The sequence below is a fragment of the Saccostrea echinata genome, unplaced genomic scaffold, assembly GCF_033153115.1.
Source record: "Saccostrea echinata isolate AGI-Se365-2 ecotype Australia unplaced genomic scaffold, CSIRO_AGI_Sech_v1 ptg000027l, whole genome shotgun sequence".
In the NCBI taxonomy this organism is placed as follows: domain Eukaryota; kingdom Metazoa; phylum Mollusca; class Bivalvia; order Ostreida; family Ostreidae; genus Saccostrea; species Saccostrea echinata.
Window position 1 is genome coordinate 878,767 of NW_026889776.1, and position 24,009 is coordinate 902,775.

The 24,009-nt window shown below is 33.7% G+C and overlaps 1 protein-coding gene across 1 annotated transcript in view; it reads left to right on the plus strand.

Annotated features, from left to right (window-relative positions):
- The window catches only part of LOC133193089 (uncharacterized), a 185,423-nt gene that overhangs the window by 144,843 nt on the left and 16,571 nt on the right, over window positions 1-24,009 (plus strand). Inside the window, exons 7-9 of the mRNA XM_061329063.1 lie at window positions 2,019-2,195; window positions 4,281-4,331; window positions 6,133-6,171. Coding sequence (XP_061185047.1) covers window positions 2,019-2,195; window positions 4,281-4,331; window positions 6,133-6,171 — 267 coding nt within the window. The remainder of the gene's footprint in view (window positions 1-2,018; window positions 2,196-4,280; window positions 4,332-6,132; window positions 6,172-24,009) is intronic.

A 24,009-nucleotide genomic window follows, 5' to 3' on the forward strand; every position in this document is an offset into this window, starting at 1 on the left:
AGCGATAACAGGCTATTCTTGCGAAAGGGGCAATAACTTCGTAAGAGGTCATGGGTCAAACACGGGGGGTCGTTTTTCGAAATAACTTTTAATGTCCAGTATCATGAACTATAAAGTTTTTCGATATGTCTTGCAGTTTCAAAAGTCCGGGAAGAAAAAGAAGAATAATAATAATAATAATAATAAACATAAGCATTTCAAGAGGTCTTTCCATAGAAAGGTGGAAAGACCTAATAATAATAATAAACAGAAGCATTTCAAGAGGTCTTTCCACAGAAAGATGGAAAGACCTAATAATAACTAGTAGACTAATTATTCTCGAACAATTAGAGGTCTTTCCACCTTCTTTAAATCTCTTACATTTTTCATATTTAACTCTCTACTGTTTATTTTTATACAAAAGAAACCAGAAATGGTTTGAAAGATGGAAAAAATAAAAATTTCAAAATTTTTGAAATGACCTTGACCTTTGACCTTGAATAAATATTCAAGGTCAAAGGTCAAGAGTCACAATGCAGTTGGTTTCATGACTCTACGACTTTTAGTTTTAAAGTTATAATGTTTAAAAATAAGCGCAAAGATGCAAAAGGGCAATAACTCATATTAGGGGTTATCAGATCCTTTCGCACTGAATAGATTGAAGTTGTATCTAAAGACCCTGAAGACATTAGTGAAGGTTTGGTGTCTCTGTGGTTTATGGTTTCTGAGAAGTAGTGATAATAAGGTTTTTAGTGAAAGGGGCAATACCTTTTGAAAGGGTAAATCTTAGGGGTCAAGCATGAAATCTTTGAAATAGTTTTAAAGAGGGCATATTGATGATGCAAAGATATATAGTGTATGTTGAAAGACAAAAGAGATATAAAAAGAGCTTAATTCCTCATATTTTGAATGACCTTGACCTCTGACCTTGACATAAATTTTAAGATGTAAGGTCAAAGAATCTAATCCAGTTGGTCTCATGTCTCTATGACTTATTGTTTTGAAAATTTTAAATTTTTTGTAAAAATCAAAAACTTTGAGGGCAATAACTCATTGAAGGGGTCGACGAATACTTTCGCAATGAATAGATTGAAGAGTCTGCTAAATTAGTTGAAGACATTGGTGAAGGTTTCGTATCTCTACGGTTTATGGTTTCAAAGGAGTAGCGATAAGCTTTTATTGCGAAAGGGATGTAACTCCTCGAGGGGTCAAAGTTCATATACGCAGGGTCAACTGCAAAAATCTTTTAAGGAGTACATTCTCATGAACTATAAATCTTTTCAATAAATCTTGAAACTCAAAATCTTGCGGCAGAAAAATAAGAAGAAGAATAGTAAGAAACAGAAGAAAACTAATAGGATTTTCCACAGAAAGTTGGAAGGACGTAATAATAAGAAACAGAAGAAAATCAATAGGTCTTTCTACAGAAAGGTGGAAAGACCTAATAATAATAAACAGAAGAATATCAATAAGTCTTTCCACAGAAAGATGGAAAGACCTGATAAGAAACAGAAGAATATCAATAGGTCTTTACACAGAAAGGTGGAAAGACATAATAATAATAAACAGAAGAATATCAATAGGTCTTTCCACAGAAAACTGGAAAGACCTAATAAGAAACAGAAGAATATCAATAGGTCTTTCAGAGAAAGATGGAAAGACCTAATAAGAAATAGAAGAAAAGCAAGAGGTCTTTTTACAGAAAGGTGGAGAGACCTAATAACAAACATAAGCATTTCAAGAGGTCTTTCCACAGAAAGATGGAAAGACCTAATAATAATAAACATAAGCATTTCAAGAGGTCCTTCCACAGAAAAGTGGAAAGACTTCATAATAATAATAATAAACATAAGCATTTCAAGAGGTCTTTCCACAGAAAGGTGGAAAGACATAATAATAAGAAACAGAAGAAAAACAAAAAGGTCTTTCCACAGAAAGGTGGAGGGACCTAATTACAAAATGAAGATATTAGATATTGCCCAAAATCAGCTTTTTTTTCTAAACTGTAAGTTTCATTTAGTTTCATTTTATTTAAACAGATGGATTGAAGGATAATATCCTATATGAATCTGCTGGACCAAGAGAAGAAGGTGTCTCTGGAGTATCTGTAGCACCAGTATATGCTGAAGTAAGGAAAAAAGAGCAAGAACAGAATGATACCAATGCAAATTTCTATGCCAAAGTAGATAAAGAGGCAACATCACAACAAAGACAAGGTATGTTTCTTGACCTTTGACATATCGATTAAGATTCCAGGAATCGAATTTTTGAGTTGATATAAGCAAACAAGTCGAATGAGATTTTATGCGCATTCATGAATAAAGCAGGTTTGTCAGGACCGTCTTTCTTCCATTTATTCTGCCATCTGTCCTTAAGTGACACTTTTTGTTTTTTTTACCTTGACCTTTTCTTTGACCTTGACGTCATTTTTTTTCTTAAATTTGTGATTTGTTCAGTTTTAATGAAACTATTTAAGATATTTTTATTAAACATAATATACTGATACATAGTAGTGAAAGCTCTCAACTGAGTTTGACTTTCCCTTTTTCGCTATCACAGTTTTCTTGAATTTGCATTTAGCTCATTTTCAAAGAATCAAATGAGGATATAATTATCAACCTTTATAAACGCATATATTTTGGTGAGTGCTATTGTACTACATCAAAACTTTATTGACTTTGATATTTTTGTAGACATTGACCTTGTAAATTTCATTTTCAATGAACCTTACAAAATACTAGTACATTGATAATTTTTCTACATAGTGTATTTTTAGGCCCTCATTCTAGGGGAGGGGAGAGAATTTAAAAAAATACAAAAAAATTTGGTCGCATGTTTTCAAAATCTTTTCAAGAACCACTGGTCCAAAAAGTTGAAACTTAAAGGAAATTTTCTTTACAAAATGTAAAGTCAAGTTTGTTCAAATGATGACCCCGGGGCTAGGGGAGGGCCACCATGGGTGATCAAAGTTTTACATGAGAATTTATAGGAAAACATCTTTGAAAATCTTCTCAAGAACAGCAAAGTTATGTTAAGTCATATTGATATGGAAGCATCTTCAGGTTGTGTGGATTCATAATGGTTAAAATGATGACCCCCAAGGTAGGGTGGGGCCACAACGGTGGATCAAAGTTTTTCAGAGAAATATGAAGGGAAAATCTTTAAAAAAAATCTTCTTTTCGAGAACAGCAAAGCCATGTTAAGTCATATTGATATAGAAGCATCCTCAGGTAGTATAGATTTAAGTTTGATCAAATGATGACCCCTTGGAGTAGGGATGGGCCACAAGGGGAGATCAAAGTTTTACAAAGAAATATAAAGGGAAAAAAATTGAAAAATCTACTTCTCAAAAACAGCAAAACCATTGTTTTGTCATATGGATATGGACGCATCCTCAGGAAGTGTATATTCAGGTTTGTGATGACCCCCGGGGGTAGGGTGGGGCCACAATGTGTGATCAAAGTTTTGCTTAGAAATATATAGAAAAAAATCTTGAAATATCTACCTATCAAGGACAGCAAAGCAATGTTTAGTCATATTGATATGGAAGCATTTTCTAGTAGTGTAGAATCAGGATAGTTCAAATGATGACCCCATTTGCTCGGGTGAGTGAATTCTCATGGGCCTCTTGTTAGAATATGCCTCATATCTCAAGAACCCATTGTCCAATTTTTGCCAAATTTGTCATGTTGTACCCTTGGCCCAATAATGAAGTCCACAAGATGCATCAACTTACAAGGTTTGGTGATTCTAAACCTCTCGGTATCTGTAATAATGACCGTAAATGTCTTGAAAATGATTAGCCATAAAATTCCAAAAGTAGGTCAAAAGGGTAGATTATCACCAAACTTACAGACAAGGATGAGGATATGTTGTAGATTAAGCATTGTTCAAGGGATCACCCTTGGGCAAAGAACGTGGTCTTAGGGTTACTTCAAAGTTGATCAAAAATTGTGTTTTGTTAAAAGTTTGATATTTTGCTTTCTGTAAGGAATAGGATTATCAAATCTTGTCAGTTGATGCATCTTAGGACCTCATATCAGAACAACCCTGAACTCATAGGTCACAGTGACCTACTTTTTGAATTGTGCAGATATTCATTTTCATATTGATTTAGAAGCATATAATCATCAAACTTTATCAGTTGATGCATCTTGGGTCTCAGAGTAGGTCAACTGAAAAGTAGGTCACTGTGACCTAAGTTTTTACAAAGAAAAGTTACCGATTTAGTTTTAGCTGATATTTCATGAAATATTTTTTAGAAGAGTGAATTTTGATTAAAGAATGTTAATTTATTTTAGATGTTGCCAAAAAAGGAAAGGATAAGGAACAGAAAACGAAAGGGAAAAAAGGTAAGACAGTTTTTTTTTCCGTCCAACTATTGTACGCCACTAAATAAACTAGTCCTTGTTTGTGATACGTGAGCAAAAAATTTAGCTCCTTATTGATCTCTCAAGAAAGGACAAGATAGGCTAATACCTCTTTTAGCCGCTTATTTAGACTATTTCTAGGAACGGTGCAATAGTCCTGTAAACATCTTTTTTTACGAAATGAGTATTGGTTCAATGAGATGTGATACACAGAAGTCACAATGGCTCACAAGTTAATTTCCGATTTTTCTCATTTTCATTTAAATGTTTGTTAATTAGTACATGTATTAAAGCAATATTGTTTCAGGAAATATGGAGAGCTAAAGCTTGCTTATCTACCAAACTTATATATTTCGTGCACCAGTATCAGATACATCTTGTGTATGAAAACCTCAGATAGGCAAATCGATAGGAAAATCAATAACATGGTCTACTTTGTGACTGCTGTGTATATTTTGATTCAAAATCAATTTTGGTTTTAAAACAAAAATCATTTCATGATTTTAGATGCAAGCTATGACATCTTTAACTGTGTGTTGATGTTTTATTTCAAATTTAAAATGTGGGATCAAATTGCACCGTTGCATACCTTGTCCTGTGCAAAAATGAAATATGTTTCATAATGATGGGCAAAGAAGTTTTTGCCTTGAAAAATAATCACTCCTTGCTTTATAATTTAGGAGAAAAGGACCCATTCCTTCCAAATAAGACAAGAAAACTTACGTTTTAAAATTGTGTTGTAATACAGTATATACAGTTATCTATTGTAAAAAGCTTAAATGGTGTCCTACTAAATATTACAAAATATTTTAATGAAACAAACTGTACAACTGATTCTTCCTGCAGTTACTCATGCAGTTGACTATTGTGGCGAATTGGCCTTTTCTTAACTTGATCTCCTGAATCACTAAACTTATTACAACCAAACTTGGTACAGAGCACTTGTATCCTTTGGTAAAAAAAATCAGGTTTGTTCAAATGAAGGGCCATGCTACTTCCAAGAGGGAAGATAATGGGGGAAAAAGCAAAAATAGAGTGGGGTCATTTAAAAGTTTTCTCAAGAGCCAGGGATTCAGAAGAAATTAGAACTTGAATTAGGGGATCAAAGTTTTATCTAAGAATAAACAGGCTAAAATAAAATATTTAAAAAAAACATATTGGTATTCATATAGCAAGCATCCTTATTTGTGCAATTCAAATTCGTTCAAATCATGGCACTTTGAGTGGGACAGAATTTAAGTACCAATATGCAGGTTTTACATGGTAATATACAGCCTGTGTCTTTGTTTCTTTTCTTTATGTCCCTTTGAGAATTTTTCACTCATATTTTGAGGCCAACGATTTTGGGTGGAAGGCTGCGGATGTAGACCTTTTCAAGACACTTGTGGCCTGGATAAGTGAGGGATCGTTTTCTTGCCAACAGCGAAGCCATGACAAGTCGTATTGATATGCAAGCAATTTCTCAAGTACTTGAAGTGCGAATTCAAGTTTATATAAATCATGTACCTTGTCAGTAGGGTTTGGCCACAAAAAGAGATCAACATTGTAAATGAATATTTCTAGTACTTTATTACTCAATTGTGGCCCCAATTATAGCCCATTGGGTGTGACAATTCGAACAACTAGAATCTACACTTTATCAGGCTACATGCATATCAATATTACTTTGTATGAAGCTAAGGCCTTGTATATCTCATGATTTCAAAATACTTTTAAATAGAAATTAAGGAAAATCTTTTTGACGCTAAAAAAATTCTACATTTGAAAATTGCTAATTTTTTAGGAAAAAAAGACAAGCCAAAAAAAGTGCAAAATATGGATGGTGAGTAATTAAATGCTTGTAAGTAGATGATAAAAACTCCTTTAAATTCTATCCTCTGTCTCTTGCTTATGTGTGTGCTGTAAACAGTGGAAGTGGATTCAAAGGATTGTAAATGTAGTTGGACTAGAATTTTAAAGGGCTCTTATAGGATTCCCTCAGTCTGTCCATTTATAATATTGAGACGTGACAAGTCAAACAGTTTTCAACGGAATGTTTTAAACGATAACCTCGTTATAAAGGCTTAGAGACCTATATTGGCTGTCGGGGATTGTTTTGAATGAGATTTAATTACATAGAATTTATTATTTGCTTTCTCCTTAATGTCTTTTATATAAAATATAAAAATGCATTAAGGAACGATAATTGAAGGAAAATACGCAAATTTCTATAAACAAAATTAGAATAGTGTTTGAAAGCAAGAATTAAAATTGTAAAAGTGTGGTACCAGATGTATTCAAACCTATATATAAGATAAGATAAGATTTATTGATCCCAATTTGGGGCCCCTCAGGGCATACAAGTAAAGAATTATATACACAAGAAGAAATTTCAAATTGATAGTAGCAACATGTCAGCGGCTTCAAGATCCAGCGGTATAATCTGAGCTATTCTGACTTTATAATTAGATACACGTGCACGTGGTATAGATACTGTTCGAACCAGACCATCATAAACAGGTTTCCTTATTCTTTTTGTAGGTTTTCTTGTAATTTTCGATCCCAGGGCAGGGGTGCCCCTAAAATTATTTTTTAAGGAGAAAATATTGTCTTAGCAAACTTTAAAGGTTAATTTTAAAATTGAAAATAATCAATTTTGGTTTTAAAATACAAACTTGAAAAATTAAGACATATATAGTAAATAACTAATGAACATTGATTTTTATTTGTGACTTTTTTTGTAAAACTATTTTTTCCTGTAGTCAATCTTTTCTAACTTCTGAATCCTTTCGTAGATAAATCCTTAAATGTAAAAGCAAGAAACCTAGATATTTGGGTCATATCACTGTCTATCTGTCTTTTCAAATGTTTCAATGTATATCTATAACACTTCAGTTGTTACACGTTATTCAACAGTTTTCAACAAATCGTTCTCAAATTTTGAAGATAGATATTTTACTATAAGAGCAAGACATCTATACATTTTAGCTCTTCTGAGCCGAAGGCTCAAAGAGCTAATGCTATGGCCATTTGTGCGGTATGTTAACTTTTTGGAAAATGGGCCATAACTCAAGACCCCTTGACCAATTTTTGTCAATTTTTTACAGAGTATCCTTGGCCCAAGGGCTCTCATTTGTACACAAAACAGGGATGGGACCTTTAAACAAGGGGATATAATGAGGAAAATAAAAACAAAAGTACTGGTTGCTAAAAAAAATCTTCTTCTCAAGAACCACTGGGCAAATTATCACCAAACTTACATACAAGGAGGATGAGGATATATTGTAGATTGAAATTTGTTCAAGGCAACACCCTGGGGCAAAGGGCGTGGTATCAAAGTCACTTCAAAGTTGACCAAAAAATTTAATCTTTGATATTTTGCCCACTATAAGACCATCAAATCTTGTTAGTTGATGCATCTCTGGACCTCATATCATGATGACTCAAAAGTTAGTCACGATAACCTACTTCTTGAATTTGCAGGTATTCATTTTCACTTTAATTTTGATGCATAACTTGGATATTTTGAAGTCTATGATCATTAAAACTTGTCAGTTTATGCATCATGGGACCTTGAAGTGTGTCAATCAAAACGTAGGTCACCGCGACCTACTTTCTGAGTTTTATCGCTAATAATTTTTCTAAACATTAAAGGTCATTATTTCAGATACTAGGAGGTTTAGAATCATTAAACCTTGTACATTGTAAGTTGATGCACCTAGGGGCCTTAAAAAAGATTTATTAAAATAGGTCACAGTGACGTACTTTAGGAATTTGATGGCTTTTTCAGTTACTAATTGATTTATAATCATCAAACTTTGTCAGTTGATGCATGTTGAGACTTCAGAGTGTATCAACCAAAAAGTAAGTCACTGACCTACTTTTGCAATTTTATGGCTAAATTTGAATATATCAGATACTAATTGGCTTTGAATTATCAAACTTTGTCATTGATGCATCTTGGGTACTCGGAATGTGTCAACCAAAAAGTAAGTCACTGTGACCTACTTTTGGAATTTGATGGCTATTTCAGATAATAATTGGCTTAGAATCATCAGACATACTTATTGGCTTAGATTCATCAAACTTTGTCAGTTTATGCATCTTGGGTCTCCAGAGTGTATCAACCAATACGTAGGTCAATGTGACCTCCTTTTGCAGTGGCTTAATTTGAATATACCAGATACTAATTGGCTTGGAATTAACAAACTTTGTCAGTTGATGCATCTTGGGTAACCGGAGTATGTCAACCAAAAAGTAGGTCACCGTGACCTACTTTAGGAATTTGATGGCTATTTCAGACGGTCATTGGCTTAGAATCATCAAAATATGTCAGTTGATGCATCTTGAGTCCTCAAAGTGTGTCAACCGAAAGGTAGGTCACTGTGACCTTTTTTTTTCAATTTCATGGCTTTATTTGAATATTTCAGGTACTAATTGGCTTGGAATTATCAAACTTTTTCAGTTGATGTATCTTGGGTCCCGGAGTGTGTCAACCAAAAGGTAGGTCAGCGTGACTTACTTTAGGAATTTGATGGCTATTTCAGAAACTTATTGGCTTAGGATTATCAAATTTTGTCAGTTGATGCACCTTGAGTCCAAAAAGTAAGTCACTGTGACCTATTTCTGCAACTTCATGGCTAAATTCAAATATTTCAGAAACTGATTGCCTTGGAATTATCAAACTTTGTCAGTTGTTGCCATGAAGACCTACTTTTGGAATTCCAAGGCTTTGTCTCTTATATATAGGTTACCAAGAGGCTTAAAACATATGAGATTATAGGTTGTACAATTTTAAGAAGAGCGATTCTAGTCCCTTGGGCCTCTTGTAAGGTCATAACATGTCTGTACGTCTTATGTTTGAAAATATACAGTCATGTATCCATGACATTTTTGTTTTGACATAATTACTCCAACAATTTCAGTAAAACATTTTCAAAATCTACACATACACTAGACAATATTGCTAACGCACTACTTGATATTCTCGTTTTTTAATTAAACATTTGCCTTATCGGCACTAGAATATCAAATGTGCCATCTTTCACACTACATTGAAGTGGTCTCTTAATGACTTTCATGTCCGAAAACCATTCTCCGATCGTGCACTGCGCACCGCTTCTGCCCAGAAATGAAATTGGTGATTACCGGTGGTGATCAGGGAGGTTGCAACAGAAGCAATCTCTCAGTTAAATATCAAATGATACACAGCGATTATGTATCATATCGGCTAGAAGTCACCCACTGCCTTTGCATGTATAGTATGTATACCTAGTCCACCATCTTCCGTTGCTCCAGTTTTGTAAAACAATAAAATTGTATTTGTCGTGTGGTGACTACTTTATGTAGCAGAGATATAAATGAAACATTTTTATATTTGTTAATCTATTTGCAGAAAATATTTTGCTAGAAAAAAAAAATCTTTCGATTGTTTCAATTTTTTAACAAATTCCTTCAAAGGAACGCCCTGAAGACACCATGCGGAGTGCTTCATCACGCTCGTGTAGGGTGAAACGTCGCGTATTCTGTAAAATTTTTCTGAGATTTTAATTAGTAAAAACATAAAGAACACAAACACAAATAAAAAATAGGAATTTTTTCCACATAAATGTGTTAGCAAGATATTAATTTTTTTTATGGAATGGTTACGTTTCAGTTAACATTGTAGCTATTTATGAGTTAAGACATTTAAATGCAGGTCTATTTTTTTTTTCTTTTTTACAATGGTAACATATTTATATATCGGCTACATCATAAACAGTTTTGAAAAATGAAATTTTTATTTCTTAGGTGGTGCCTTAGCAATTTTTTCGTGGTATGTGCTTCACTATAAGAGCAAGTCACCTATAGATTTTATTCTCTTATATTATTTTGTCTGTCACTACATACATGCATATTTGAACGTATATCGATGACACTTTTGCTGTGATGTGATTTCTCACTCCATTTTCAAGAGAACGTTTTCAAATTTTGTACTCCATAACTTTACTAAAAGAGGAAGTCACCTTTAGATCTTAGGGTGATATCACTTTGTCTGTCTGTCTATACATATGATTGAATGTAATTCCACTGTGAAACAATAATTCAATTCAATTTTCATCGTAACAATATTCCAATTTTATGCAGAAAGAGTTTGGCCATTAGAACAAGACACCTTTTAATTTTTAGGCTCGTATGCCTGTCCGTCTTCCCATCAATAATTACCCAACGGTTTTTCAACCTAATGTTTTCAATGTATGCTGAAATACTCTACGATAAGAGAAAAGACACTGATAAATTTTGGGGTAATATCGCTGTCTGTTTGACGGTCTTCTTGTAAGTCTACCATGACACAATAAATGAAAAGTTTTTCATTTTAAGAATTTGAAATTTTATCAATGAGTTAATTGAAAAAATTATAGACTTGTTTATATTTTATGACCATCCCAGATAGCAAGACATTGTTGGGCCAACGTTGGCCCAATTTTTTTTCCAACGTTGGCCCATTGTTGGTAGTCCTACGTTGGCCCACGGTCATTTTGCTCATCGGCCCAACGTTGGTCCAACATGATGGCATATTGTTGGGCCAACGTAGGTATAATTGTAAGCCAACTAACAGCCAACATAGAAACAACATTTGCAATCGATTAGTTAGGTTGGCCCAACGTTGACCCTTCATTGAATGATTGGTCCGATATTTACGGTTTATTGGCCTTATTGGCCAACTAACAGCCAACCTTAACAACTGGTTGGTTAGGTTGGCCCAATGTTGGGCCTTTGTTGAAATGTCAGATGGCATATTGTTGGGCCAACGTAGTTATTATAGTAAGCCAACTAACAGCCAACATAGAAACAACATTTGCAATCGGTAAGTTATGTTGGCCCAACGTTGACCCTTCATTGAATGATTGGTCCGATATTTACGGTTTATTGGCCTTATTGGCCAACTAACAGCCAACCTTAACAACTGGTTGGTTAGGTTGGCCCAATGTTGGGCCTTTGTTGAAATGTCAGATGGCATATTGTTGGGCCAACGTAGTTATTATAGTAAGCCAACTAACAGCCAACATAGAAACAACATTTGCAATCGGTTAGTTAGGTTGGCCCAACGTTGACCCTTCATTGAATGATTGGTCCGATATTTACGGTTTATTGGGCTTAAGCTTCTTTCTGTTGGGCAATTGTTGGATGAAACTTACATCTGTTTAAATAAATTGAATGAATACTTCTTGAAAATACATTTATAAATAATTCTTTATATAGACCTTTCTCATAATTGTTTTCAAAAAAATAATACACACTTCAACCTGCATTCATAATGCATACATGTTCAAAGAAAACATTACAAGTGATTCACTGTAAAATTATTTTATAGATATATATCAATTCAATCAGAATTTACAAAATTACTTTTAAAATAGATAATGGTGGAAATGTATGAAAAAATATTAATTTAAAGTTCTTAATCCTGGCTCACTTCCTCTATCACTGTCCTTTTATTTTGTTTCCCGCTCTTTCTTTTTTCCTCCCTTTGTCGCCTCCCCAGGCCTCCATCTTGATCTTAGGCATACGTACTTTATACAGTCCTTTATGTTCTTCAGTTTCATTGTCAGTTACCGCTACAACATTTGTTTTCCTTACAGTCTCTGATTGAAAATACAAATAATTTGGTATTGGAAACAAAGCAAATACTGGTACAGACTCCAATATATAAATCATGTAATTAAGTCTTTTAAAGACAACGATGTAAAATACTACTAGTACATGTTGATCTATAAACCTTAGTATCCTTGTTAAAATCATAATCGTGTATGCAATAGACAATAGATGGAGACAATTTGAAAGATGTTTTTTACCTTACTTATCATTGTATTTCTTAATGAGCACTAGAAGTTATTGTAAATAAAAGTTTAAAGTACATGTATGTGTCAACTGTATATAATTCATATTTACATTAACTTATATAGTGATTGTGAGCATAAACAAGAAAAGGATGAATTCCAAACAATTTTAACAGTAAACTTGAATTAATAAGAATAATTATACTTACATTCGCAGCTGTAACAATGGTATAATCCATAGTTTTTAAATCTCCCTTCTTACTTGCTCTGCATTTTGAGTCTATCACCCACCTGTGAGCAATTGAATCTGACAGCTCACTCAACAGTTTGGTGTTTTAATCGCCGCGACTCTCCAAGCTTTAGCGAACGCCTAACTTTTGTTTCAATTTAATTATAAAGCTGTGTAATCTTGATTTATGTATATGTAGGCTTCATTCACATCCTGTTCTTGGGAACTTTTTAAATGTTATTCAGTCTTCTCTTATTCTCGTTATACAACGCTCATGAAATAATTCATAATTTAGAGCTAAGGATTTTAAAACTAATAAATAATCATGCACCCACTTAAAAAAAAAAAAACAGAACAAAAAACTTTTTGGTGCTGTGATCACTTTAGTTCAAAGATAAGAATGGTGAAAATATCAGATCTAATCAGATGCAGTCATCCAATTGAAAGCAAAGACAGCGAATGCCCTCTATTATTTCAGAATGTGCATCTGAATTAATGTTTTGCATTCAAATAAGCTTGCAACACAACAGTTCAATGGGACAACATTGGGAACATAACGATTTAAGAACTTGGAACCAACGTTGGCCCAACGTAACGCTCATCAGCTTACACGGACACCATCATTTAGTTGGCAGTACAATAATTGGGCCAACATTGGCCCAATATAAATATCCCATCTTGAAACACTTATACATGCTAACATCGGGCCAACGCTGGGCCGACGTACTACTACCAACTTGACTAGACATTTTCAGTAAGGGTGTATTACAAACGTTGGGCCAACGTTGGGCCAACATTAGAATCCTAACTCCCTTTGAAAGTTGAGCGAATATAAAAGTTGGTTACGTTGGACCAACGTTGGGCCAACATAGAAATCCCAACATCATCAAGAAGGTTGACATGGTTACATTGGTCCAACGTTGGCCCAACGTTGTCCACCCAACGCCAACCATACAACCATTTACCAATGTTGGCCCAACGTAGTCATGCTATCTGGGATATAGTTTCTTTTCTCTGTTTGTATGTATGTCTTCTGTCTTTTTTAAATATTTATAATTCTCACAAACACAGTGTTTATTCTTTGGCACTTTCTTTATGTGCTGCATTTTATTCTTACAATTAATTTGTAAAGTTGTCACTTTCCTTTGACAGTCCGTAGTGGGACCCTTTCTGACTATGTCATTTTTCTTGTTTCAAGAGTTGGACAGATTTTGTTTAAATATGTTCCTGAATATCAGAATTAGAAAAGCAAGACGTTTACTTCTTGTCAGCATCATATCTTTTCTTATATTTTTTTGCATAATTTTTGTAAATTGTGAATACTTTCTTGTACAAGCAATGTTCAATGAAACATGGCATAATTTTCTATTAATCGAAGTTAACAACCGAGACTGTAGTCATGATCGGGCAACTTCAACAGATTTCTGTACAGCTGAAAACTTATGATAATTATGAAATAATATTTGGTAATTCAATTTGGGTTTGCTTTGAAAATTGCGCCACTGTTCCTCTGTCCATGACGTTTTTATGTCAAAATTTGATATGATACGCGGATTTTTTTTCTGATTCAATCGATAAATTTGAATTTTACATTGCACATAATATAAAGGAAGGACTTGTAATTGCTATAGTAAGAATCATAAATTATCCTGGTATTTCACCGTGTGCCGACAAAACATATCGGCACTCTTTTAAATTGTCATGATTTTATTACTATGAAAGATATTTATTTCAAAACTCTGTAATTTTAGGGAACATTTCATATTTTAATAGGCAAAATTTGGTAATAATTAGTTGAATATTTACAAATTTATTCACGTTGTCTACAACTTTTTGGGACAACCCTCGTACATGCATTAGTTGCAAAATAATTTTGACAGGTATTTAAACAGTGCTATTTACTGATTATCTTTCGAATCAGATATTTATATCTGTATCATCATAGGATGTGTAGGTGTCCTATTGTAATTACTTTGTCTGTCTGTCAGTCCATCTGCCATTCTTCTGTCCACAATTTTTTTTATAATAACTTTTCTTATGGTTGTAGGATTAAGTTCAAGTTTGGTATGTTGGTTGAATAGGCAGTAAGACATATTTCGATACTAAGTTTGGTTCTCATGCCATCCGCTTTGGAGCTGATATGGTACAGTGGCTGCAACGTTATTGTTTATTGTTGACAAACCAATCGTGTAGAATCGTTCGTGTAACGTGCGAGATCGTGCGTGTATCAGACTCAATCGTTTGCGGTTTTAATCGTGCGTGATCGTGCGTTAAGAAACGTGTAAATTTCGTTTTGTAAGTTTTTATCGGAATGTTATTTGTTATACAAGCATTTCGCTTGTCTGTTTTTTAAAATCCAAATAAAATAAATGAAGCGCGATTTACATAATTGAAAGCAGAACGAATTGAAAGCAGAACGAACTAATTATCGCTTGGAAATGAGCAATATAGTAAGTCGTACAATATTGTTTTGTCAAATAGCGTGATTTTTGTGATAATGTAACGGTGTCTTATTATAAATCTGGAGCATGGAAATATAATAAGTCCGTTTCAGGGTTCTACTGACATCTCCATTTATTACATTCACAGATGAACACATAGGATAGTTGGAATAATGGAACAATGAAGGAATTTGGAATAATGCCCTGAAAAATCATAATAACAAATAATAAATACATAGCATAAAATATTCTGATATATCCGTATCAATATAGTAATTACAATCTGCGGTTAACAGATACGCTGCATAAAGGGAGGTAACTCTGTACATGATTTACATACAATCAATGCCCCCTTTTAATATTACGCTTTGAAAAATATAAAAACATTAATATCATAAATATCATACCAATCTATGGGACTGAGCCTCTCCCATTCATTGTAGTCACAATATGGCTCACTGTACACGTATGTCCAGATCATAAAACTACAAATTATCATAGTTTTCATAAGTAAACCTATCATCATAAAAATATCTAGTAGACATATATAAAATAAAAAAAATACTTTCAATAAAACAGTTACTCCTTAAATACTGACTCTCAAATCAGATTCTGACCGTGCTAGTGCTATGGAATTAACTTTGGCAAAATTACAGATTTTACAGTTAAATCAAATATTAGAAATCATATTAAAATTAGTATATAAATGTTATCTTACCTTAATAGAGAAAAGTATAGTCTCTGTCAATGTCAGAAAGTCATAATTATAAAACTTAGTAAATACAACCCTCTCTGAACAAATATACTGGACAAAGAATGACCATAACAAACAACTTTTTGGAGGGAAAAATACTGAACCAATAAAATACAACCTTACAAAGTCCAAACCAATGAAAACAGTGAATACTTCAAACCAAAGACCAAAGACCAGAACCTTCATAACCCAAGGCAATAATAATTAATTATAAGTACAGGTACTGCCTGTTCTACTTGGGTGACCTTTAAAGATTTAATAATGCATTTATATTTACAATTTAAAAACATATGAAATACATTATAGATTTATTAAATAAATTAATAAATCTAATACTGTAACAAACCGTACTTAGATGTTTAAGGATTTTTTTTCTCTGATGTTAATTATGTTTACTGCTAATTATGGTCAAGATATTTTTAAAATCAATAGATCAAAAATAGATATTTTTACAAATAAATAAATAAATAAACAATTCTCAATGCTTACATAAATATATAGTCGGCGAATGTACACATATACGGCATGATTGTCGGGGCTTCATTTATCAGTGTTTATCTCTGGAACTTACTTTTAATTATTTTCATAATTTTTGCAAATAAATGATTTGTAAATTTATTGTTGATTTTGGAGATTCACAAATGGAAACATGGATATAACTTATAATTAATTCATTTTCATGCCATGTTTTCCCAAACTTATCCCTTTCTGCATATTATGAAATCCAATTCAATCAAAACTCACGGTCCACCTACATATACATCTTCTGATAGAACGAAAAAAAAATCAGTTTTCTTAAGTCGGAGAGTTACGTGAATAATTATTTTAATCTGGAATAATTAATAAGTCTTACATGTATTTAGTTCCAGAAATATCCATTTCTATTTTTTTTTTTTTCATTTTTCAAAGTCGATGAAATCAGTAATTAACAATAATTGCACCTGATCCCAGCTCTGATGTTTTAGAGGTCCGTGTTTGCAATGCTCCAAAATTTGAATTGTCTAATGGACTTTTGGGCTTGGATGCTGTTCGTTATCTCCATATATTTCCTTGGTTTATATAGAGATAAATGGTCATCAAAGAAATTAGGAAAGCCATCTGGCAATACAGTACCAACTAGACCCAACCTGACAGATAGCAGTCCCAGAGCAGTCCGGGGACTGCTCTCTTGGACTGCTCTGATATATAGCGGTCCCACAGCAGTCCCACAGCGGTGGCAGCGATCCCAGCAGTCCCAGTAACCGGGGTTAATAATTGGATGGGCGGAGCTTAGTCATAACTGAGATTACACAGTATATCAACAAACAATGTCAGTAATATAAAGGCAGTTGAAATTTAATGATAAACTTTTTTAGGAGAAAAAGTGTTGGAGATGTTACATGTACACACTGTACGTGTACAGCATATTTACAATTCTTATGTGACAGTTATTTCTGAATAATTAACAAAATTACAGTATATATAAGAAAAAAAAATAATAATAGAAGAAAAGAGATTTTCACACTAAATACACTGTAATTACATCTGTAGCATATTAATTTGAAACCAAATTAAACCATTGTTTATTAAATTTTATTTATTGATAATACATGTAGTTACCATGTATATTTTTATAGAAAATTAATCATGTGCTGAATAAAATTAATGGCATTTTTTTAGATTTTTTTTTTTAGAATTTAATGAGTTTGAAATAGATCCTTCAATTATAGATCAAGGCCGATTCCCAATACTCCGTATATTACGTTTTTATTGACGTTGAATCTTGAGAAAATATACATATGTATCATGAATCTGATGACAGTTAATTCTTCATCAAATTTTGACTATCATTTTCATTGACTTGTCGATATAATTATTGTAAGAATCTTTACCCAACGTAAACAATTTCACTAAAATATTTCCTGAGCTCTTACATCAGTGTGCATGTGTACACATGTTAATCATGCAAGTGACTATCTCGAATATTTTAGAAATTGAATAATCCTGAAACATTTTTACCATATTTATTAAAACAAGGGTTTTGCAGTCTGAAGAACGAAATAAATGCCATAAGATTAACCAGCATGGTCAGTGATGTGTAACACTGATACCCAAATAACACGCCTGGACTATCTTATATTCATGCCCACAGGCGATTGAAAACTTAGCCAGGTGTTTACACATTTTATACACCGTGTACGGCTTTGAATCGGCGATTCAATACAGTTGTTACGTGTATCTTGTTTTTCCTCAAACGTACACATTTTTTATTTAACAGCTTTAATTGATAAAATAAATTGTTAAGTTTCTAACACCTGCATTTTCGTTGAATACACGGAATAAAAAAATCATTTTCTGACTTCTGTTTTTTTTAACTGGCAAAACAACTTTTTATTAATACCAACATTTAATTATTTTTTAAATTGATTTTATACTGCAATGGTGCGAAATCGGCGGTTGACGTATATCCTTCAGTAGCTAATCGTTCTATTAAATTTTTGGAAAGTCATTGTTGATTAATTCTACTTTTGCAACTTCTCTGCTGAAAGTAAAGAAATTACTGTACAAAATGAAACCTGCAAATTCAGAATACACACGGGGCGGAGCTTTCTTGTCACTCAGAATTATTTTCACGCATGGGTGAACAAAGCAGTCCCAGAAAGCAGTCCCAGGGACTGCTAGGACTGCCGGGTTTGCTTTCTAGAGCAGTCCAACAGTGGTTCCAGAGCAGTCCCAAAGCAGTCCCTAGGACTGCTTTCTGGGACTGCTTGGTTGTCAGGTTGGGTCTGTTTGGTGCTGTATATGGTTTCTGGAAGGATTGCAACTATGAATTCCTATGTAAGTAAAATTTACTATTATTGTTATAATAAATGCCTGCAAATGAAGATTTTTTTTTTGGGGGGGGGGGGGGTACTGGAATCACCATGTCCGTCTCTCTGTCTGCCTGAACGTAGACATTTTCTTTTTGAATGATCTCTGAAACTACATCATATTTTTTCCTTATCTTTGTAGAATTAATATATAGCATAACATATGAAATAGAATATTCAGAATTTGTCAAAATTTCAAATTTGACAGGGAAAAGACTGAAATTGTTATTTTTGACATACCTTTGTAACCGAGAAACTTCAGAGATTTATACCTAATACAAAGGTAATTTGTATCAAGAGATGAGTCTTGACCCAGTACTAAGGTCATTTAGGACAAGGTCAAAGTCATAAAAAATATTGTTATTCTTTTAGACGTAGCGATAAAATGAAAGAAAAAAATCAGTAGAAGCTTATACTTGATACTAAGGTTGCTTGTCACTCAAGGGATTGTCATGTCCCTTATCCATGGTAATTTTGACAAAAAATTCTTGCCATAGCCACATCTTTTGTTTCAATAAACATTAGAAGATTATACGAGGGTATAATCTTCTAATTTTTGCGACCAGAGAATATGTAACAACCCTGTACCATATTCAATTAAACAATGTGAAGGTCACAAAGTTTGAAGTAAAAAAACTTACCTCTTTCATAATTCTATTATGTATAAAATAACTTCTGAAGCTCTAAGAGTTGTTTTCTTTTTCTAAAAAATATTTTGGATTTCCAACGTTCAGGCAAGAGCATCACTGAAGAGACATAATTTGTCGAAACGCGCATCTGGTGCATCAAAATTAGTACCGTACATGTATATGATTTGCATTATGATCCCTGGATCGAGGTCTCTGCTGGTAGACTGTTAGTCCCCGAGGGTCTCTATAGCCCAGTAGCTACGTACTTGCTTGAAAATACGGACATATATTTAATTGCTGTGGTAAAATTTAGGAATTCATTTTAAACTCCCTCATACATAGCTCTGATCCTTCGAAGTATTTGGCTACAGTCCTTGGCATCCCTTTTTTCAGCTCTTCAATTTTTTTTTTAATATTTCGAATTTCCAACGTTTATGCATGAGCATAACTGAAGAGATATAATTTGTCGAAATTCGCATCTGGTGCATCAAAATTGGCACCGTATACATGTATGATTTACATGCAGGTGAATGTAACCAAGAGGTATGTCACTATTCTATGCAATCGTTGTTTGAATAATGAAGTCACAGTTACTGCAAAGTAAGATATACTTTGGGCCATGATATTTTGAATTTTATGATTTTTAGCTCACCTGAGCTGAAAGCTCAAGTGAGCTTTTCTGATCACATTTTGTCTGTAGTCCGTCTTTCTGTCTGTCCGTATGTCTGTAAACTTTTCACATTTTCGACTTCTTCTCCAGAACCACTGGGCCAATTTCAACCATACTTGCCACAAAGCATCCTTGGGTGAAGGGGATTAAAGTTTGTTCAAATGAAGGGCCACGCCCTCATTCAAGGGGAGATAATTCAGAAATAGTGAAAATTTGGTGGCATATTTTAAAAATCTTCTCAAAAACCACAGGCCCAAAAAGTTGAAACTTATAGGAAACCTTTGTTATATAGTGTAGATTCAAGTTTATTCAAATCATGACCCCAGGGGGTAGGGTGGGGTCACAATGGGGGATCAAAGTTTTACATAGGAATATATAGGGAAAAACTTTAGAAATCTACTTCTCAAGAACAGTAAGGTTATGTTTGGTCATATTGATATTTAAGCATCGTCAGGTATTGTAGATTCAAGTTTGCTCAAATCATGACCCCCAGGGGTAGAGTGGGGTCACAATGGGGGATCAATGTTTTACACAGGAATATATAGGAAAAAAATCTTAAACAATCTTCTTCTCAAGAACAGCAAAGCCATGTTTAGTCATATTGATATGTAAGCATCCTCAGGTAGTGTAGATTCAACTTTGTTCAAATTATGACCCCTGGGGTTAGGGTGGGGCCACAAGAGGGCATCAAATTTTTACATACGAATATATAGGGAAAAACTTTAGAAATCTTCTTCTCAAAAACAGCAAAGCCATATTTGGTCATATTGATGTGGAAGCATTCTCAGGTATTGTAGATTCAAATTTGTTCAAATCATGACCCCCCCCTGGGTAGGGTGGGGTCACAATGGGGGATCAAAGTTTTACATAAAAATATATAGGAAAATATTTTTTAAAAATCTTATCAAGAACAGCAAAGCCATATATGTAAGCATCCTCAGGCAGTTTAGATTCAAGTTTGTTCAAATCATGACCCCTTTGGTTAGGATGGGGTCACATTGGGGGATCAAAGTTTTACATATAAATATATATGAAATTATTTTAAAAAATATTCTTCTCAAAAACAGCAAAGCCATGTTTAGTCATATTAATATGGAAGCATCCTCAGGTAGTGTAGATTCAAGTTTGTTCAAATCATGACCCCTGGTGGTAGGGTGGGGCCACAAGGGGGGATCAAAGTTTTACATAGAAATATATAGGAAAAAACTATAAAAATTTCTTCTCAAGAACAGCAAAGCCATGTTTGGTCATATTGATATGTAAGCATTCTCAAGTATTTTAGATTCAAGTTCAAATTATGACCCCCAGGGGTAGGGTGGGGTCACAGTGGGGGATCAAATTCATACATAGGAATATAAAGGAAAAAAATCTTTGTCTCAAGAACAGCAAAGCCATATTTAGTCTTATTAATATGGAAGCATCCTTGGGTAGTGTAGATTAAAGTTTGTTCAAATGATTACCTCTGGGGATAGGGAGGGGCCACAATGGGGTATCAAATTTTGACAAAGGAATATATAGGAAAAAATCTTTAAAAATCTTCAGTTCAAGAACAGCAAAGCCATTTGTTATATTGATATGGAAGCATCCTCGGGTAGTTTAAAATTCAACAACACCCCCGAATGTAAACTTTTCAATACTGAATTGATTTGTGCTTTTTCCTAGCCATTGTGCTCAGGTGAGCGATGTGGCCCATGAGCCTCTTGTTTTTTTTGGTACTTATCAAAATTGTTGCTTTCAATCAAAGGTCTTACAACCTTCATCCAGCTTACCAATTCCCTAAGATTAAGGCAATGGAAATATGTTATTTTTCAACAAGATGGCAAAGTTATTTTATAAGCTACCGTAGTTTATGTTGATCTCTTTTAATGGTTGTCCCTTAAGGGTACTACATATAGCCTCATTTGGGCTGCTCTTGTTGATATTTATACATATTATACTTTTATGTAAATAAGTTGAATCTTAATCGTCGAGAAACATTTGTTAAAAAAAAACACTATTACCCGCTGAATAATGAAGTCCATCCTCCAGCGTAGCAACAGTCAACATTGCTTGACGACGGGTGATATTACCAAAAATATTGACTGCGCAGAAATTTAGGCGCTTAAGGTGCGCCTCGGTTGACAATAGTTTTCTTGGGGTGAAAATTTTCAATGTTACACTCAACTACATGCAATATTTATATAAGATCTGACATTGAATTATTCATATAAAGTTGGTGGAAGCGTGTAGTGTATCATAAATCCTTACATTACATTGATGGAAGAGTCATAAATCAGATAAAATTTGACAATTTTGTAATTATGTAAACAACTAGAAATAACTTGTTTAGAAGTAAATTATGTTTATTGATTTAGATAGCAACTGATATTTTAAAAAAAGTAAAGGAGAAAATATCCATAGGTTGGAAACATAGTTAAATGAGTTTTTAATACTTAGCACACATGGTATCTTGAACTCCCTCTCCCAATGTTAACAAGAGATTTGGATAAGACCACAATATCAAAGCAATAATAAATTTGAATCTCTTCCTCTTTATTTGAATTTCGTGCTGTCTCTAGAACTCTGATCCGTTACCAATTATAGTCTACAGAAGAACTGATGTTATGATTATTCTCTCCTATTTAATGCTGAGTCGAGAGTATTTAAGCTAATTTTCTTAACAAAAAGAATCAATTTTTCACAGCCACGATATCATAAATTCTCCCTCTAGTCCTCAAAAATCTATTTAGGGGATTAATTTGACAATAAAAAGTACAAGAAGTCAGTGAGCCAGTGCTCACTAATAATACCCCCGCTCTGATGTGAATACCTAAGTTCAATTATGGGCAGACACAGTGATAATCAGTAAATCAGTAAATTGACATCGGATTTGTACAAAAATGAATCCCAAGATATAGTATGCCTAAACAAAGAGTGTGTTAAAATTTCAAACATCAGCAATGAGTAGTTGCTGAGAAAACTGCCACCCAAATTTGTTATGTGTGGTACGGACGGATGCACAGATAAACAGGAAGTTGACATTGGATTCATACAAAAATGATTCCTGCCATATGGCATGCCTAAACAAAGGTTGTGCTAAAATTTCAAGCATCTGTGATGAGTAGTTGCTGAAAAAACTGCTACCCAAATTTGTTATGTATGGTACGGACAGGCGCACGGTTAAAGAGGAAGTTGACATCGGATTCGTACAAAATGAATCATACCATATGGCATGCCTAAACAAAGAGTATGCTAAAATTTCAAGCATCTGTGATGAGTAGTTGCTGAGAAAACTGCGATCAAAATTTGTTATGTATGCTACGGACAGACGCATGGATCAACCGGGAGTTGACATCGGATTCGTACAAAACTGAATCCCACCATATGGCATGCGTAAACAAAGAGTGTGCTAAAATTTCAAGCATCTGCGATGAGTAGTTGCTGAGAAAACTGCGACCAAAATTTGTTACGGACAGACGGACAGACAGACACACACACACACAGACAGACAGACACACAAGGGTAAAACAGTATACCCACCTCTCCTTCGGAGCGGGGGTATAATTATGTAACCCTCACCTGTTAAATATAAAAAGTTTAATTCTTGATATAACATGCCTTTTTGAGTTGATATAAAATTATGTTTTTATTGTATAACATATGTTGCTAAAGTCACAATACATGCCTCTAAGTGACATCTAAAATTTAGGTGCCAGTTGGCTCCTAATCAAAAATATTTAGTCGCCTATGCAAATTTTTGTTGCCAGGCAATTTTTTCTTATTTGCCAATTTAAAAGCTAATATTAGTCAATATACGGACCTACATGTATCAAGACGACACGGGAGGGGGGGAGGGTCTAATTGCAATCGTAAAGAAAAAATCAACAAGAAATATAAGCCAGCTTAATGCCAAAACGTTTTAACTTTAGCATACATGTAAAATCCATCGTCTCAATCACTGTCCAGAGTCTTTTTAAGAAACTTGGCTCTCATGAAATATTCGTTAAAACTAATAATATCCAGAATTGTTTACACGATTAACATTTTATGCTCGTTCGTACAATTACGAGCTAACATTAATGTCTAGACGATATCTCTAATGAGTGAGAACTTAATTGACATACAGTAGACCGCATCACCCGTCCAATTTAAATTGTTTTACAATAGTCGATTTTCTGGCTCAAAAATTACCTTGGACAGCATTTTGTCTTATCTGGTCTACCTGAGCTCTATATGCACTGACGCTATAAGAAATTTCGTTCGCACGTGCCTTGTAAAAACAAAAAGATGACAAAGAAAACAGAAAATAT